The sequence below is a fragment of the Ambystoma mexicanum genome, chromosome 11 (assembly GCF_040938575.1).
Source record: "Ambystoma mexicanum isolate Mex_15411 chromosome 11, UKY_AmexF1_1, whole genome shotgun sequence".
In the NCBI taxonomy this organism is placed as follows: Eukaryota; Metazoa; Chordata; class Amphibia; order Caudata; family Ambystomatidae; genus Ambystoma; species Ambystoma mexicanum.
Window position 1 is genome coordinate 989,410,140 of NC_090934.1, and position 19,727 is coordinate 989,429,866.

General features: G+C 46.6%; 1 protein-coding gene across 1 annotated transcript in view; it reads right to left on the minus strand.

Moving 5' to 3' along the window:
* The window catches only part of PTPN5 (protein tyrosine phosphatase non-receptor type 5), an 814,933-nt gene that overhangs the window by 336,024 nt on the left and 459,182 nt on the right, over positions 1-19,727 (minus strand). Inside the window, exon 4 of the mRNA XM_069624164.1 lies at positions 9,969-10,150. Within this exon, the coding sequence (XP_069480265.1) occupies positions 9,969-10,133 (165 nt within the window). The 5' untranslated portion in view covers positions 10,134-10,150. The remainder of the gene's footprint in view (positions 1-9,968; positions 10,151-19,727) is intronic.

The following is a 19,727-nucleotide window of genomic DNA, read 5'->3' on the forward strand; positions in this document are numbered from 1 at the left end:
TGATATCATTAAGACAGTCTCTGAGACCTCCAGTCGATCAAATTGGTGTAATTTGATTGAATAAACCCAAACAGTTTGTCATTCAGTGACGCTAGAACATTTGACTATTTTGACAGTCAAATCTCCTTACCTACAGCATGATACCCTTGACCCTTTTTGCATCTAATAATGGGGACATTAACCCATTCTGAATGCATCCAACATGGCCACCCGCTAGCCTGTTCTCTGCATAAGTGTCTTTCTTCTCTCTACTTTAGTGTTTGGCAAATCTGAGAACCTATCTTACCCCTCACCGCATTACAAGTGATGCACCACTCTTGTGGGCTTTATCGTCTCTGTCTCCAAGGAGCCGATTTCAATCCTGCTCAGTGTTTGGCAAGTCTGAGAACCTATGTTACTCCTCACCACACTACAAGTGATGCGCCGCTCTTCTGGGCTTCAGCGTCTCTGTCTCCAAGGGGCCGATTTCTATCCTGCTCACGTTGTGCCGCCAAACTACTACTCAGGATTACTAAAAAGCCCTGTTTGCAACTGATCACTTTCCTCAACCAGTGTGACATATAAGTGCATATTTCTATTGTCATTGCATAGCAGACACGCCACCTATAGCCAAAACCATGAGGAAAGAAGTCACCACCCACATTCCCTCTCCCGCTTGACTGGTTTGACCACTTGGCTGTGCCTTTCAACATCCTGCACACCACCCCAGTAAAGCACTCCCAGCAGAAACCCATCAGACAAACCTTCAGTTCCTTCAGGAAATTCCCAGTGGAAGCCCTCACAGAAGACCTTGCCTACCTCCACCTCACATGAACTGAACAGCCCCAACTGAACTGTGACTCTGTACTGTAAGCACTCAGCATCACCCTCTCAGCCTCCACCGACCGACACGTGCCTCTGAAGCAACGCACCTGCAAACAGAAACCATCAGCACCCTGGTACACACAAGAACTCAACCTCAGCAAAACAGTCATCAGGAAAGCAGAGAAAACCTGGCCCTGCCCCAGGACTGCATCCGACCTGGCGCTCCTCAAGGAACTCTGAGCAACCCGCTGACAACTAATCAAGACAGCCAAGGCCTCCTACTATCAGAACACCATAGCAGAATCCGACAACAAAAGCAGAGCCTTCTTGAAAGTGGTCAAGCACTGCGTCAACCTGCTACCCGACCATGTCATACTACAATGCATCAAACAATCCACTGCAATCAACGTCTTGTTCATCAACAGACTCAGCAAGATTTGCCAGCGCATAGACACCAACTCTGCATCCACAGACCCACCTCATGTCCCTCCTCCCGGAATCGCCACACCCTGGAAAACATTCAAGATACTCTCAACAGAGGACCTGGTAGAATTCCTGTCCACACTCAAAGCCACATTGCATACAGACGACATCCTCCCAGCATACATACTCAAGATCCTCCCCGCAGAAGCTCTCCTTCCCTACCTGGAGATCATCAACAGCTCCCCAACTCAAGGCACCTTCCCATCGACCCTAAAGACAGGACAAATCCTTCCTCTACTAAAGAAACTCACTCTGGATCCCAACAACCTAGGTAACTATCGCCCCATCACCCATCTTCCCTTCGTAGGTAAGATCATCAAGAAAGCGGTAGCTGCGCAACTGCAGCAAAACTTCGACACCAACAATCTCCTCCAAACCTACCAATCCGTGTTCAGACCCAGATGCAGCACAGAGACGGCAACCATACAGGTGGTCGACGACGCCCTCAACATCCTGGATGATGGTCACCCCTGCCTCCTGGTTCTACTCGACCTAACGGTCACTTTCGAGATAGTAGACCACCAGGCGCTCACAGACACCCTCCAAGACCGTTTCCTACTCCGCGCAGACTTGAAATCTGCCACTACAAAAATGAAAAGATGAGATAACAAGCCTTCACTGCCTACACCCGAAAACTATGGAACCTCCTCCCCATCAGCATTAGACTCGTCCACATGGTCCTACAATTCAGAAAAGAACTCAAGACCCACCTCTTCAAGGAGTCCCTCCTCCTCAACACCTAGGCCATCACATCGCCCCTGAGCAACCTGACTCGCTAGACGCCGTCCGCCCCTCTCCTCCCCGCCACACTGTCCAGCTGTACTCCTTCTCTGTGCCCCTCTTTATCCTACCCCCACTGTATCTGATCTGCTGTTACCTCTGAAAAGCGCTCTGTTATGCATTTGCACTGTCGCATACCTCCGTAAAGTGCTCTGTTGTGTATCTGTATTGTTGTACTGCTCTGTAAATAGCTCAATTACTTCTCGTAGCTAGGTCACCGCTCAGTAAATACCACGATAATAGTAATAATAACTTCAGGGTCACAAGAAAACCCACTTCTTTGCACACCTATGCCAGTCTGGTTTCCATATCTACAATGGCATAGAATCAGCCCATATCTGTGGAAATAGCATGCTAAAACTTGCTGATGATGGCACACTAGATCTATCTGCAGTCTCTAACGTGGTGGCCCATGGCACCATGCTGAAGCATTGAAAGTCACTCACTGGGGTGTTTGATTGGACCCACAAATAATGTACCTCATTTTTCTTGGAGTGGGAACAGACAGGGCCTCATTACGAGTTTGGCAGTGTGGTAAAAAAACAGTGGTAATGCTGTCGTAACAGAGTTACCACTGCATTACTGCCACATTACCACACCTCCACACTACAGGTTCGGACGTAAGGCAGAGGAAACACCTCCAGCAGAATGCTCGAGGTAATTCCTCCACCTTACTGTCCCAAAACAACCAAATCAGTCATATTACCACCAGTGGTAATAGCACCAAAATACCCATTAGGCATCATTACGACTAGTGCAGAATGAGTTTAATGGCAACGGTAATGCTGCCAGCGCCGTTAAACCCACTCTGCACTATTACGAGGTCCCCTCGCGGGACCCGCACTGGATGTCTGGTTTTTCCATACGTCCATAGCGGGTCCCGCGAGGGGACCAGGGAGCTAACAACGGGCCCGTAATTGACGGGCGCGTTGTTAGCTCCCTCCCCATTCCCATTGAGCCCTATGGATGCTCGAATAGGAATGGGGAAGGTCCGGGCCTGGGTTCCCTGAAGGAGGAAATACCGGGCCTTCCAAAGTCGGAATGGCCCGGTAATTCCCCATTCAGGGAACCCAGACCCAGACACGATTTTGGAGGCAGCCTCCAAAGTAGTAATGAGGCCCATTGAGTCCTATGGACTCCAATTAATGGGGACTAACACCTCCTACCACCACTTGTAATCTGCTGGTAATAGTGCCACACCAAGAAGTGGGTGGTATCTCAGTGGTATTACTGCCGAGATACCACCAAACTCATAAAGAGGCTTTTTGAGTTTGTGAGAGTCTAATGAATGATCAGCCTCTGGAATCACCTCTATCGTCACTGCTGTTCATCATTTCTGGAAGTCTCTAATGTTCCTGCCGAGCTATCGCCACCTGTTCTTTAACTCATATGCTGATCTTAACACAATTACCTACGTTTTGATGGCAAAGAAGACCAGTTTGCCGTCATCTTAAAAGAATGGAAAGCAATTGAAACATGAAAATGTGCAAATAGAGAAACTCAAAGCTGAAAGGATAGGTCTCTAATTCTCTTATTCACCCAAAATCAACATCCACCGACCAGCACTTGATTTATTTTAAAACCTGTAGACCTAATCAGATCAGCCTCACACATTAGCACAGAAGTAAAGAACCTTCTCAACTTGTGCTCATGGAATGTGAAAGCAGACGCGCGCGAGAGCCATCATATTGTATTTGAAATGCCAGTCAACTTTTTCCAAGGCACCTTTCCAGATGCACTGAAAATGGGGAAGATACTCCTCCATGATGTAGAAACCCAGCCACAACCTGAACGGTTAGCCCAACTATCGTGCATCTTCCTTTTCTCCACAAAGTGACTGAGAAGACTGTTGCACAAAAGGGTCCATCAACCCTCACCTTTACAGGACTGCCAATCAGGATTCTGACTGCGATGCAGCAAAGAAACTGTCACAATCCAAATCTTTGATGACACACGCCAAATCCTTTACAAAAGGGTCCTCTGATTACTCGTCCAACTCAACCTCTCTGCTGCCATTGATGGACCTCCTGAACATTCAAGCCACTCTCATGTCCTTTGAAAGAAGAGTCCTGCAGCGGTTCTCCGGCTGCCTCTCTAGAAGAGACAAACATGTCCCGATGGGACAAAACATATCTCAGCACTGCCCATTAAACTGCAGAGTTCCACAAGGTTCCATGCTCCCATGTCATCTTCAATCTCTATATGGAACTACCCACCTTCACTGACATAAAGATACACCAAAATGCAGATGACGTGCAGTTACCTAAAGATCAATTTTTATCAACAATGACAACCAACTCAAGGACTGACTGTTCCTTATCCAATCCTGAATGCCAAGCCCCTACATGAAGCTAAAACCCGTCAAAGTCTGCATCCATTTTCCCAGGAAACCCCACCAAGCGTGCCAAGCCCAGAATGCTTGACTGACATGAACCTCATTAGAATCCCACCTCAAATCTCACTTACTGCAAAATCAATCAACTTTACCATCAACAGTGACCTCATTCAAAACACACATCCCTAAGAAGACCCAAACAGTATGCTACCGGCTCGCGACCTCCACAAAGTCAAAACCATCATCCTGGCCCTGGGTTTCAGAGCAAATGTTCAAGCCGTGATCATCTCCCACCAAGATGGAGACAACACCCTACTCACACGATTCCCAGAAGCCATCGTGGCCCCCCTGAAAATAGTCAAGGAGGCTGCAGCACACCTCATCACAGCACTATGAAAACTTAACCTCATCACTCCCATCTTCAAAGAGCTGCACTGCCTACCCTGTCAAGCGTGCATCCTCTTCAAGGGGCAGCCGGTATTATTTACAAAACAATCTCACACAGAACACTGCTCTGCCTAGCTGAGAAAGTCAACTTCTCTGGAAGCCAATGTACCACCAAATGCATCAACATTGCCAGACTGTAAATGAAGATCTGCAGAGGGACAAACACGGGGAAATGGGTCTTTCCTTCCATATATCTTGTCTCTGCACCACATTTCAAATGCAGATAAGACTGGCTGCAGCCATCCTACACTTCAGGAAGAACCCAAAGAACATACTATTCTAAAAACATCTCAACAACCCTTGCCCGCTCCACTCAACCCTACTTCTCCCATACCAGGAGTCCCCCACTGCTGTTCCCAAATACCTGTTCTGGCTACCTCTGCTATACTTGGACCCTATATGTAACTCCCCAGCTGTGTCCCATAAGTAGAGGGGTCCAATGATGTCCAGCTAGGTTTGCACTGAATAAATAGATATGTACCTAAAAACATTTGCTTACGTTACGACAGCACCATGTATGCAGGCCTCCCAGATTAACCACTACAGAGACTTCAAAAGAAGCAAAATGGTCCTGGCCATGTGATCCTAAACCTACACATTATCAATCAATAACAACCCAGCTAAGGACTTTAAACTATTTACTGTACCATTCCAACATGACCCTCAAAGTTTGGAGTGTACAATGTCCTAAATGCACAACCCACAGATAACAATGTATGTATTTAATACATGCTTAGCCTTACGGCTTTATGTATACATAACAACACAATAACATATATATACATGTAAAAAAATAGACAGAACAACACTTCCCCACTAAATCACTCACTCCCTATGATCCATAGATACCATCTGGCTAATAGTCCCACCCTTAGAATCCAGGAGGGAACAGCGTAAGGAGAACCGGACCCTCACATGCAAAGTGACACTGAACAAGCATGTGTTACGATCCACCTTCCACGATCACCCAGTTGTCTCCACGCAGCATCTAAGTTCCCTTTCTAATTCAGAAGCAAGCAGGACTGCTCTCAGGTGGCGCGTGTCAACTGTGTCCCTTCTCTCTTCTCCCTCTCTCTTCCTGCCATCCTTTACTTTTTTCTATGCACTTACTCTATCAGAATTGTCACTGGACCTAGTTATGTTATGTTACTTGGCATTTATATAGCGCCTTATGTATCATTGGTATGACTTCAAAGCGCTGGTAGGTTGAACGCCCTCAGGAACCGTAGTTCAAGTCAGTAGAGAGAAAGAGTGTTGAATGGTGCGTGGGTGCACCGGATATGTGTGCAGCTGCTGTGGTTGTTGGATGATAGCTGCATTATAGCGATAGGTGTGGTTCTGATGAAATAAATTGGATGTGTTCAGTCTGGTGGGTGGACACCTAGACTGCGTTCTGGCTGTGTTAGGCCTGAGGAACGCCTAAACTAGCTGGAATGTGCTCAGCTAGCTGTGTTTTATTAGGGTGATGAGGTGTTCGTGGGGTCGTGTTCGTATGAGAACAGCTACGCCGAATTATCACGGTATAGCTGCGTTCTAATTGAATGATGGTGTATAGAAGACAGTAAGCACAGTGGTGTGATATGGTGGATATCAGTACAAGTGCCTGAGAGCGGGCACGAGAGCAGGATAGTGGTGACGTGTATAGCGACATACATATAAAAAGCGACAGGATGTATAGGGGTATATAAGGGATATAGATACATAAGCAGTTTGACAGCAACACATGTTTGTCTCCCCCCATCCCTTTAGTTGCCCCCCCTCCAACACTATCTGAAATGTCATCAGGCCTAGTATGATAGTCGCTTGTTTTGTTCTTCTCCCTCCTTTCTCCTCCTCCCTCCCTCATCTCTTGTTAATCTCCAGCTCTACCAGAAATGTCGTCAGGCCTAGTACGGTAGTTTCCTGTCTGTTTCCCATTTCCTTCCTATCTGTGTTTTAGCTCTTTCACTATCTGAAATGTCATCAGGCCGAGTATGATATGATATGATATGATATGATATGGCATTTGTAACGCGCCTATACACAAGTGTTTCAAGGCGCGACGAGGCAGGGAGGGGGGAACAGGGGGAGGACAGACAACGATCCTACTAGGCCAGGTGTCATTCAGACCGCGCAAGTGCAGGGGTAGGGGGAAGGGAAAAGTGCAGTACAAGGTAAGTAGAATAGAAATAAATAGATAAATAAATAAATAGGGCCAGCTGGTGGCAAGTGCAAGGTAAGTGCAGACAAGTGCTGGGAAGGGGGGCTGTAGGGATACAGAGAACAGTCCCGCAGTGCAGGGGTTGCCAGGGAGGCAGTGCAAGTGGAGAGTGGCTGGGCCCAGGACCGAGGTCGGTGAGAGTGGCCAAGTTTCAGATTCAGTGCAGAATTTAGTGAAGAATTAGCAGGGGAGAGGGAGAGAGAAAGCAGAAGAAAAGAGGAAGGTTTTGAGGTGCTTCCGGAACCGGAGATGGTTCTCCTCAAGTTTCAGGGAGGCAGGAAGGCTGTTCCAGAGGGAGGCTCCTGCCGCGGAGAGAGATCTACCCCCAGCTCGTTGCTTCGAGAAGTGGCTGACCCTGAGGGAGTTGGAGACGGATGAGCGAAGGGCTCAGGAAGGAAGATATTTAGGAAGAGAGAGTTGCAGGTATTTAGGCCCCAGGCCCCAGAAGGCCTTGTGGACAATGCAGAGGGTTTTGAACTTAATCCTCGCAGCCACTGGGAGCCAGTGTAGAGATTTCAGTCCTGGAGAGATACGGTCCCTGGGCTTGAGGCCAAGGACAAGTCTCGTAGTTCTGTTCTGGATGAGTTGCAGAGGGCGGAGAGTGGAGGCAGGCAGATTAAGATAGAGACTGTTACAGTAGTCCAGCTTTGAGAGAACCAGGGCTCGGGAGACAGTGAGCTTCTGGGGGAAGGAGAGGAAGGGAAGAATACCTCTAAGGAGGTGCAGCTGGTAGTGTGACTTCTTAGAGACATCAGATATATGAGGAGAGAAGGAGAGTGTGGAGTCAAAGATGACCCGAGGTTTTTTGCCTTGCAGGTAGGAGCAGGAAGAGGCCCAAGAGAGGCTGGCCAGAGAGCTGCAGGGAAGGAGGGAGTGGGTGTGCCGATGAGTAGAATCTCAGTCTTACTAGCATTAAGGCGGAGGTCGTTGGCAGCACACCATTCCTGGATAGCAGACAGACAGTCAGAGATGAGGGTAGGAGAGGAGGAGGCCGAGGGTGGCCTGAAAATGAGCTGGGTATCGTCCGCATAGCACTGAAAGTTGGGACAGAGGGCGGCGATGCGATGGGCAAGAAGTGCCAGATACTGGTTGAAAAGCCAGGGAGAGAGATTAGATCCCTGGGGAACACCACAGGTGGAGAAAAAGATGTCAGAGAGGAAGGACCCAAGTTGGACCTGGGAGGGTCGATTGGAAAGGAAAGAGGTCAGCAACGCCAGAGCCTGACCAGTGATACCCAGGTTATCGCGGAGACGGTTGAGCAGGATGGCATGGTTGACAGTGTCAAAGGCAGAAGAGAGATCGAGCAGAATGAGAACACACGGAGTGTTGGAGTCGAGGTTCAAGAGCAGGTCATCACGGATGTTCAGGAGAGCAGTTTCCGTGCTTCTGGCCGCTCTGAAGCCGGACTGGTGGTCATGAAGACTACCAACAGCTTCAGCATGGAGGTTAAGCTGGGAGATGGCCAGTTTCTCCAGGAGCTTGCCCAGGAAGGGAGTGATGGAGATTGGGCGATAGTTAGCCGGGCAGGAGGGGTCGGCAGAGGGTTTCTTAAGAAGAGGGTGCACAAGGGAGTGCTTGAGGGGGGATGGGAAGACTCCAGAGGCGAAGGAGAGGTTGCAAAAGTCAGCCAGGGCAGGAGCCAGGGAGTCGATGTGGTCCTTGATAGTTTTGGAGGAACAGGGGTGAACCTGTTTAGACGAGACTTTCGTAGATCGGACTTGCCTGGAAACTTCGTCAGCAGAGAAAAGGGGAAAGGCAGAGAAGGAGGGAGGAGGGGTGGCTGCAGAAGGGCCGGAGGAAGAGCAGGGAAGCGAGGGAGGGAGGTGATAGGAGGAGAGTGAGGACAGGATGTCCTGAGTTTTAGAGATGAAGTGAGAGGCCAGTGCAGTACAGAGGGCCTGGGAGGGGGCAGGAGAGGTAGAGACTGCAGCAGGGGTGGCAAGCTCTTTGCAGATTTTAAAGAGTTCGGCCGAATTGTTAGATGCCGCAGAGATGCGGGCTTGGATAAGGGCTCTCTTCTTGGTGAGAACGGAGAGACGGTATTGCCTTTGGAGCAGGCGGCAGGCCAGTTTGTCAGAGGATGAACAAGAAGCACGCCATTTCCTCTCTGCCACCCTGCACTTGCGTTTTAGGGTGACGAGTATGATAGTTAATTTCACATTCTTGTTGTTCATGGCCTGTAAGAATGTCATTGTATTTTCTCTTGTTCCCTCCCTTGCCATGAAGCACTTTGAAACACATTGGGCCTCATTATGAGTCCGGCGGTAGCCATGCCGGTAAATACCAGCACGGCTGCATCCAGAGTAATTTATTTTCCGGCACCCGGCAATGGGGACTTACCGGGGCATTACAACCGCGGAGGTCCCAGTAATTCCTCATTGCCGGGCGCTGGAAAATATGACTCCCCATTCCCATTTGAGTCCTACTGGACTCAATGGGAATGGGCAGGAAGGATGCACCGGCACCATTCGTGAATGGTGCCGGTGCATCTGTTAGGGTCTGCGAACGGTTGCCATTTCAGCCCACAAGGTCAGCCCTAGCGGGCGAAAAGGCTCCTGCTCGCAGAACTTGTAGTTTGCCGGTCCAGAAACAATGGTACCGGCAAGCTGACGGTACCATTGTTTCCGGACCAGCAACCTTATAATGAGGACCATTGAGTATAGGCGCTATATAAATAAACTATCATATCAATATGCTATACATAAGCTGCACCTGGAAACACAGGTGTTGATGTGACAGAACAAGACGTTCTCATGCAACTTGCCGGAATCCTCAAAGCTGCCCTGAAGTCTATCTCAAGGAACCTCTGTAACTATACTAATAGAAACTTCCTTGTGCCAAGAAGCAATTGACTTAGCAGCCTATGTTTCACAAGCCAATATACATAAACCTTATACGCTGTGGTGCCAGGCGTCTTACCAATAGCTGTGAGAGGACGAACAGAGCCACACTGCCTCCGATAGTCAACACATTCCAGAGTACGGCCCATCCATGATGCGCGTTTCTATCCGGATAAGGCAGGGATTGCTCAATGCCATTGTGTGGCTCTCGTTGCTCACCATCTTCATCAAATGACCCCATCATGTAGGCCTTGGACAAACCTGAAAACATAAACAAAACCATTGAAACAGGTGCTTTTCATCTGTGTGTGGTGGTCACTGCATCATAGCTGTCTATTACACCTGCAACACACGTCAGTCGGGCCCCCTCTGTAATCCCATTTTATATCCTCTAATCATAGTCCAAAAACAATCTTCGCCTATGTCCTAAACAAATAGAATGGGGAATACTAACCTATGACAGGCGACTTAGTTCTCATTATTCACTCACTCAGTGACTTGCCTACTCACTCACCTTTGCTCACTTGCGAAATCAGAAACATATGCAGGAGGTTAAAGCTCCTTAAATTATAGTTGCTGTTCCACGGTGTGGACAAAGAAGGAATATTGTAGAACTGCTCTTTAGTAATACAGACATATGCACGAACAAAAAAAATATGTTAAACTGCATCACAATAATACAGCGGACAAAATAAATGTAAAGATTCGTACCATATCTATGTATCTATCTATCTATCTATCTATCTATCTATCTATCTATCTATCTATCTATCTATCCCTCTTGCACACTCTCTGAGATGCAAAACCTAAAAACTACTGCAATTAACCAGTTGACAGGCACTGAAAATATCATCACAAATGCACATCATGATATTGTGGGAGGGAACAAACATGACATGACCAATAATATCATTGACAACAATGATGTCAGGTCCAATGGGCATTGCAAACATACCTTGGCATGTTGCAATTGTCCAGACACTGCATCCCTACCCACACTGCACACAAGGCATCTCCTGCAGCCATGTATTGTGAGTATCGGGCACTGAGCCTCATGCAATGCAAATGAAAACATAACCACATTCACCTGGAAAGTTGTATGCCTTACACACTCGCGTGTGCCTTGGGGCTGGCCTGTCGGTATGGTGTATTAATTCATGTTTGCAGCCTTGGCATTGAATCCAGCATGGTTGTGTGGGGGCAGGTAGGCAGCAAGACATACAGAGATGTGCCAGGAGGGTTCAAGGAAGGCATGGCTAGTGTCTTCCAGCTGCACATGCATCAATTGTCTGCCTAGATTGGTAATGATGACTTTGGCAAGGGCTTATCTAAGTTAATTTAGAGCAGCCCGTTCCAAGATGTCTGACACTATTTATTTTATCTTCCCTATTGGTCCTTAGAGACTTCGACAGGGAAGTGGCGATTGTGACTTCGTTCCTTTTACCTGAAACTAATGTAGTATAATGGCCAGTGGTGACGAGGGGAAAGTATATTTTAACGCTTTTCACTTCCATGATCACCATGGATACAGGGACGTCATTTGGGAGTCACCAGGGCTCACATCTGCGACCTATGTGGTCTCCCTTGCTACCCCTGCGGTCTCCCTTGCTTGCCATGTATTAAAAAAACAATATAAAAATTGACATTACATTTTTTTTTAAAAGTCATTTTTTTAAATGGAAGCAGCGGCGGGCCCGCCATACCAGGTCTGGGGGGGGCCAGCCCAATCCTCACCCATCAAGCTGAAGGAAGCGGTCAGTAGGGTGAGCTGACCATGACATGTGGCACGTGTCATAAGCCATATTCAGCTCCAACCCCTTCTCCTCATGTACAGGAACCAGGAACCTCTCCCAGCTTCCAGGTTCATGTTTGTGAGCAGCATGGAGGAGACGAGGTTGGCCTGGAAGGACAGATCGAAGCTGCGAGAAAAAGGTAAGAAGGCTTTTTTAAATAAAATGTGATTTGTGTTTGCATGTGTGAAGTGCGTGTCAGATGTATATACGTGCTATGGGTCAGTGAGTGCTGGCTGAATGAGAAGAAATGTGATAGTGTGTGTGTTTGTATGTTCTGGTCGGGTCTGGGCCTGTGTGGATAATGCAGTGAGGGTGGATGTAAGAGAAGGTGAGTGAGTGAGTGACTGGCGGGTGAATGAGTAGGAATGTGATAGTGTGTGTGTTTGTATGTTCTGGTTGGGTCTGGGCCTGTGTGGATAATGCAGTGAGTGTGGATGTAAGAGAAGGTGTATGAGTGAGTGACTGGCGGGTGAATGAGTAGGAATGTCATAGTGTGTGTTTGAATGTTCTCGCTGGAAACACGGGAGTTAGACGCATCTGAAATCTGTGTGCCATCACTTCCCGTGATATCTCTTGGGGCGGGGTCAACTGACATCTCTTCCTATGATGTCATCAGCGGTCATGGGTCGTGTGATGTCAATTCCACTACCCCTGGCATTTTGGTGAAATGATGTCCCTGCATGGATACCTCACCACACGATTCATGGTCTCGGGTGACTCATCCTGGACCAAAACCTGGTCTAAGCTTTATTGTGTGTTTTCTGCCCACTTGTTAAATGTGCCGCATTCCTATCTTTATTACAGTGGCTTCCTTTATGGCGATTCACATCTATGAAACAAGGCAAAATTGGCCTTTCTGTGTCCACAAACCAACATAAAATGATGTAATCTCAGAAGTACATCATGAACACAGAGGGGCATGCCAGTGATGAGTATGGAAATGAGAGAGCAGGGCTATGTAATATGTGTACATTAGCATGTTCACTCAGGATGTGGCATAGTCTTACAAGAAGAGTATCACCACATTGCGACATGTGTGCAATCATTATGGACATTAGGTGTACAGGGATGTGGGGAGGAGGGGCCTATGCACATGCTAATATAACCTTCTTCACTCTGAATGTGGGACATACCCATGATGCGCATGGACACGAGGGGGGCACGTCTATGCAAATGGTTGTTTAACAACATTTTATTTGGGGTGTTGTATGGTCCCACCAAAACATCACAAACACAAGCAGACATGTTCATGACCACTACGCGCATGAGGTGGACACCTTGTAGGGTTCACGAACATAGGTACTATTTGCAAATGGTGTCCTACTTAAAAAAAGAACGGGAATGTGGCATTGTGCTCAGGGTATGGACTATGGTCATGCCACGCAGGCAGGGCAATCTCTTAGAACAAAAGGGGATGGGTGCGCTTGTGGTGTGCCACACTACGAGCAGGGGCAGTGTCCGCTGTGAATGGATGCAGTAATTTCTGCATGGGCATGGCTTCAATCCCTAACCTGAGGACACGGTCTCACGAAAAGGACCATGGGCACTGCAGCAGATCATGTCGTGGGCCCTGTCAGTAGGATCACTTCACCAGCGGCATCGCAGCAGGTGCATTTGGGTGCCGCACCCAAAGTGTGTGGGTGCAGACCATGCCCTTTAAGCACTGTGGGTAGGTAGACATGCCTGCAACCATTCCCAGCCGACATTCTCACAGATCATAGTGTACACCCATGTCTGAGCACATCCCCCCTGCATGTAGAATCTACAGGACATTGACTGTGTTCATCACTTGCACGCATGGTACCAGGGCATGACCTTTGGCGATCCCCTGGGCCAAATGTCCTTAACTGTGGGACCCACAGGGAATAATGAATGGCCATGCTCCTGCCCACAGTTCCTGCACAGCAAGGTCATCTGACCTGGCTGAGTGTCTTCAAAGGGAGATCCAATGGTTTTCAACCATACATATTTCGGGGGCACTGTAGCTGTGGCACGGACTTTGGCTATGTCTGACCACTGTGCCACTACCAGCAGTACCCTCAGGAGTATGGCCTATGTTGCAGTCATGGATATGTATGGCTGGTTGTACCATGGTCAATCATGGGCATCTGATCATTTGGAAGTGTGTGGAGATTCAGATCTGGTAAGAGCATCACATATAAACAGAATACAGAGGTTGGCACCAGACATCAGATGGCCCGTAAGTGCAGTAAAAGATGCCAACTCTAGTTTGGAAGCTGTGCCAACAGGATATAATAGGTAGGTATCAATGTAATGGTAGGAGGAGCTACAGAGTAAAGGAGAGATTTGCTGTGTCAACAAGTTGAACCAATCACGAGGAAATGGGGTGTTTTTTGAAGGGAGCGATTTTAAATTTCTTTCTGAAGCAGATGTGATTCTCCTTAAGGCTCAATTCCGGTGGAAGCGCAATTGAAGGATCCTGCAAAGACCAATGGTGTTCCCCCAAAACTTTGTTCCATGAAAGGTGCCATCATCAATATTCTAGAAGAGGAGGATCACAGGGGTCTTGGTGGAATCATCGTCTTGAAGATTCATCTAACAGGACCAGATAAAAGCGTTTTAGGATTGAATCGTGCTGGTAAAGGCACAAAATCAAGATCATTTAGACCTATGTGATGGAGTCATTCGGTTTGAGGCCTGGAACCGAACGGGCTGCCTTGCTAAGAAGTGCAGTTGATTAGTTAGCTGCTTACGCATGCCTAGGTAGGGGCTGTTGCAGTAGTCTAAGTGAGATGTGATAATGGCGACAGTCACCTGTACTCTCTGTGTCATGCTTAGAATAGTATACGCCTGAGCATATGTTGATGGAAATTAGATTTTTTGGGTGATCTCCTGGATTTGTTGAGCAAAAGACAGGGTGTCAACAAAAGCAAACTCAAGGTTCTTCAACGTTCTGAAGAGGGAGGGAAGGCGGGAAGAAGGGAGGGAGGAATAGAGGATCCAAAGTAGATGATACTTTGCTATGGCTTTAAACAAAGGTTTCTATCAACCATCCAATCCTTAATTTTTAGTAGGCAACTAGAAATGATGCAAGAGTGTGGAGCAGGAGTTGAGAGTTTGAAGGCTATGTCTGTGTTGTGCGATGTCTGCATAAGTTTGAGTTCTGGTGGTGAAGGAAGAAATAACGGTGGCAAGATGTTTAAGGAAGGCATTGAAGAAGCAAGCTCAGAGTGCTGCACCTTGAGGAACTCCCCTTTTAAGAAAAGTAGGCTTAGAGAAGATAGGGACTATACCCAAACTTGGGACAGTCTGATGGTAATAAATGAGGCAATCCAAACACTAAGCCGTAACGGCCAAATGACTGCTTTAAAGCGATTGAGGAGGACAGTGAGATTCAACGTATCAAAGTCAGACGACAACGTATCAAAGTCAGACGACAGATCAATGAGCATAATGATGGCAAGGGACGTTGATGTCAAGAGCCTTTGGAAGTTCATCCCTCATGAGTAATAGGGCAGTTTCAGTACCTCTGGGGGAGAGGAAGCCAGGCTGGTGATGGTAGAGGTGATTGTTGGCTTCAGTGTAACACATCAGTTGGAGTGAAGCTTCCTTCTCCAGTGACGTCACTAGGTAGCGTGTGTTAGAGATAACACAGGGGCTGGGCAATATGGTTGGATCAGCATTTTTTTTTTCCTTAAGATGTTCTGCCATATTTTATCCCTTGTGTTATAGGGGATTCCTTACACTGCTATGTCATGTTTGATCCCATGTTCAGTTTACCTGTCAACAATGTGTGGCAGAAAACGACATTCTCAATAAAAGATTTCCCTCTCAGCAATTCAAGAATATTCCATCCCGACAAGGTACCACTTGGAAGGCAGACGCCACGCAAAAACAAGACAAAAAACCCTCTTTTAACAGACAAGGTTTTCCTATTGAATAATAAGTGGCTGCTTATTTCAGGTGCACACCTTCAGAAAACCCTCACAATAGCAGGATGACTTACATTATGCTATAGTGAAACAATCTTAATAGTGACATATTGAAATAAACATTTATTTGTGCCGTGTGAACTATTTTAGGAATGTATTTATTCATGTTGGAATGAAAACATAAACTGCTGCAATTCTGCAAAGGATTGTGGATATGCAAATAGGCTACGCCCCGGGGAACAGAAGATGCAGTTATCTGTCCTGGTAGTAGTGATTCCCAGGCAGCCCTGCATTGCATGGTGTGTTTGCCACCAGCTCACATTTAAAACAGACTTTGCTAATAAAACGATTACCTGACATGCACAAGGCATGACAATGCTTAGTCAGGCGTCTATCATCTTTCAATCATTGCATGGAGCTCAGATCTGTGGATCACACAAGTTAGAACTTGCATATATCCTGCCCATATGGCTTGCCCTGGCACCAGAGCAGGCCAGAACATGCCTCAGATGCATTCATTATGCCCCCAAAAAGTCATTCTGAAAAAGGATAAAAATGACTGTGCAGCCTTCTGACCCTGACACAGGGTCCACAGACAAAAAAGGGCAGAGCAATGCCATGCTTACTCCCACCATGGCCAGAGCCCTCGATCCCACATAAAATATAGTGTCCCTCACTCCTCAACCTATACCTTCAGAATTTTCCCAAGCCCCTCCTCCCCAAGCTGAGGTACATCATTGACCCTTTCCTCCATCAGCAAATGGTCCAGCCCATCTTAGCTGAGCCCTTTAAACAATCATATGCCGCTATTTCCTTTTCAAAGTCATAGTTATAAATACACAGTTCTGCCTATTCAGGGATGTTTTCTTATATGACCAGTATTTTGTAATTGTATGTTACCCCACCGCACCAACACAGGCTTCCTATATTGCATTTGCAAATCTGTGTTGGCATAAATAACATCATATTGGCGTAAATGTTTTATTTTGAGTTTAAAGCCACATATGTGTTACATTGAAGCAATTCAAGAAGAACATTCAGGTGTGACTACTTGATTTATTTCTTTGGTCGATTTATGAGCAAAGCAATACACATAACATTTACAGTGCTTTGTTCTTCTCCTAACCCTCTTAAATGTATCTGAGGTTCTCTATGCTATGACTTCTCCTCTGACTGCTAAATGCATGTGGGTTTCTTAGCGCTCTGGCCTTCTTATATAACTACTTATTGCATTTGGGTTACTCAGTTATTTGGCCTTTTCTTACGTCTAGTAAATGCGGTGGAGTTGTTTGTGTAATTACCTTCTTCTCAGCCGACTAAGCGTATGTGGGGGTGTCTGGGCTTTGACAATCTCCTATGCCTATTAAATCCATGTGGGGCGCTCAGTGCTTTGCCCTTCTCATCTACCTACTAAATGCATATAGGGTAGTCATTGCTTTGGGTTTCTCCTACGCCTAGTAAAAGCATGTGGGGATCTTAGTGCTTTGTTGTTCTCCTCTGCCTAGCCGAATGCATATGGAGTTCTCAGTTCTTTGGTCTTCTCCTAGGCCAAGTAATGCACTTAGAGTTCTCAGTGCTATGGACGTCTCCTATGCCTAGCAAATGCATGTGGTGTTCCCGTGCTTTGGCCTTTTTCTGTAGAATGCATCAGGATTTGACTTCGACTGCCCACACAATTCGTACCTCCCTCACAAATCAGGTCCCCAACAATCCTTTGAAAAAAGTCCAATATGATTCCCTAACTCTACCTAGGCCTAAGTACTGATTTAAGCCTACCCTGACCTAACTATCGTACAGATCCCTTCAGTAAATACCCTGACCTGCTCCTGCCTCTTCAAATGACAACTACCAACTGACTGGAGTTTTTATAGAGGTGTGAGGTTGTACCTCTTATCTCGAACCTTGGAAAAACCCTCTAAAGTTTGACCGGATGGAGCTCTCTGGAAATTGTATGGATTTGGGTTTTGCTCGGACTGTCCAAGCAACTCCTTTGATTCTGACTATGATATTGGTCTTTTTTTTATTTTTTATTTATTGTGATATTGGGTACACAAAGCATCCTTGCACAAATTAGAAAAACACAATTTACCAAATAAGCATAGAGAGTAATAGAAAACAGAATTATCAAAACAAAATATAAGCAATTATTCCACATGTACAATGGAATCTGGCATTGCAAAAAAATATAAAATTATCATCTTATATATATCGAGAGACTAGTATTTAAGCTTCACAAACCCAGCACAATTCAGGAGTATGACAACATCAATAGCCAGTGGTAGTTACTTCACTACTAGTCATCCTGAGAAACAATTCATTGAAATCAGAAATCCAATCTTTCCTTCTTTAAAAATCCACATGCCTTTAGGATATGCTCCCTCACCTGTATTTCCCTCTCCAGCTTGCACTTATCGCAAGATCTGTCTACTTCATTGGGCTTGGCGGATCCAGCCTGAATTACCTCCCCAGTGCGGAGTAGATTCTATCTAAATATCAAGAATTGGGTGCGCCAATAGAAGTTCGGAAATTTCCTAAGATACAGAGGGACAGCTCCCAATGATGCATAATATATAAACAGTGATTTATGCAATTTCAGTTTCCTAATTTTGCCAATTGTCTGTCACCATTCATTCTCAAACAATCTTTTTTGTACTGGCCAGCGATCACAGGTCAAAGTTGCAGCAGTTTGTTCACAGTCCCTCATGATTTGTTCCACACATTCCTAAAATTTCCTCACGGGGCCACTAGTCCCCCACATCATCACATCAGACAGGTCAGCATACAAAGACAGCACCGTTGGATCCAAAACGCTTGCAATACTCACAGACAATCCTCTTTTAAGTCTCAAAGTTAGAAGTGATGTGTTGTATCCTCTGAGTTTCCACGTATCTCAACATTGTTTAACTACTAAGTTAACAATCTCATAACTTGAACAGTTTCTTCTAATTCTTATCAATTCACTATTTGGTATGCTTTTGTGTGTCTTAGCCACATGAGCATTGTATAATTAAAGTAGAATTTAAAGCTGCAGGTTTACTCACTAGTCTCATATGTATGGTCATGGCCTTTATGTTATGTTATGTTATGTTAAAGGTTCTTCTACCGTGCACTGTCACCACCTGCGTGGTCCCTTAGCACTCTGGTGGATCTGTAAAGCAAGAGGTTAAGGGGGTGCAAGGTAATAGGACGGAGCGGGAGAAAAGAGCAAGATAGCTGTGATGCGCTGTTGACAGCTTCAGTTTGGGTCACACTATTCGCTGAGCGTAGGTGTGATTTTTGGTTTGTAGCCGTGATGTGCTGTTTTGCAAGGCTGTGTGTGGTCAAGCAGTTCATGGTCATGGTTTGTTTCGTTGTGGTGTTGTGAAGTGCATGAGGTTTGTTGTGCCTTAGAGGCATGGTTGTGTTTAATTTAGAGTTTGAGAGGTGTATGCAGAAGGGTGAGTTTTTTTAATAGGGTTGGTTAGTGGTGGTACCCTATTCTACCCTCACTGTTTTGATTGACTGTGGCCTCTGGCCTCTCCCCTGTCGTATATTCTGGAGTGCTACACTTCCCACTCCTATGTTGGGTGCCAAAGAGTAGGCCCTCAACTGGCATGCAGAGCAAGTGCTGTCCATATCCCTTCCCCCTAAGCACATCATGGCGAGAAGCAACCACCAGCCCCACAGGCTCATGCAAGGAGGCATGTGCTCCTTGTGCCCTGCAGTTCATCAGCTTCTTGCGATCGGGACGCCTTTCTGTTTGCATTTTCCTCTAAGGTACGAACAGTCCAGAAATGGAGAAATATCTTAATTTGTCATACAGCATTGTTTGAAAGACTAATGTGTTGGATGAATACAATGGGTGTGCTTAAGTTAATAAGGGTGGCAGGGCTTTGCTTCAGTAAAGTAATTACTGTATTCCTCACCCAGGCTACACTTTCCTTGTGTGTCGCTGCTGTTTGTCACCGGCTGGCTTCACAGGCGAACACAGCAAACATGGACTGGAGCTGCTTAGCTTTGTGAGCTGCCCTTTGCCTTGGGGCCCTTAACCAAGGGCTGCCCGGGCAGGGCTGCCCTGGTCGGGGGTTCTCTAATGGGTCTCTCGAGCGAATGAGAGCAGGGGGGTGACAGAGGAGGAGGGTGGGAGATGGGGAATCAGGAAACGGGTCGGGA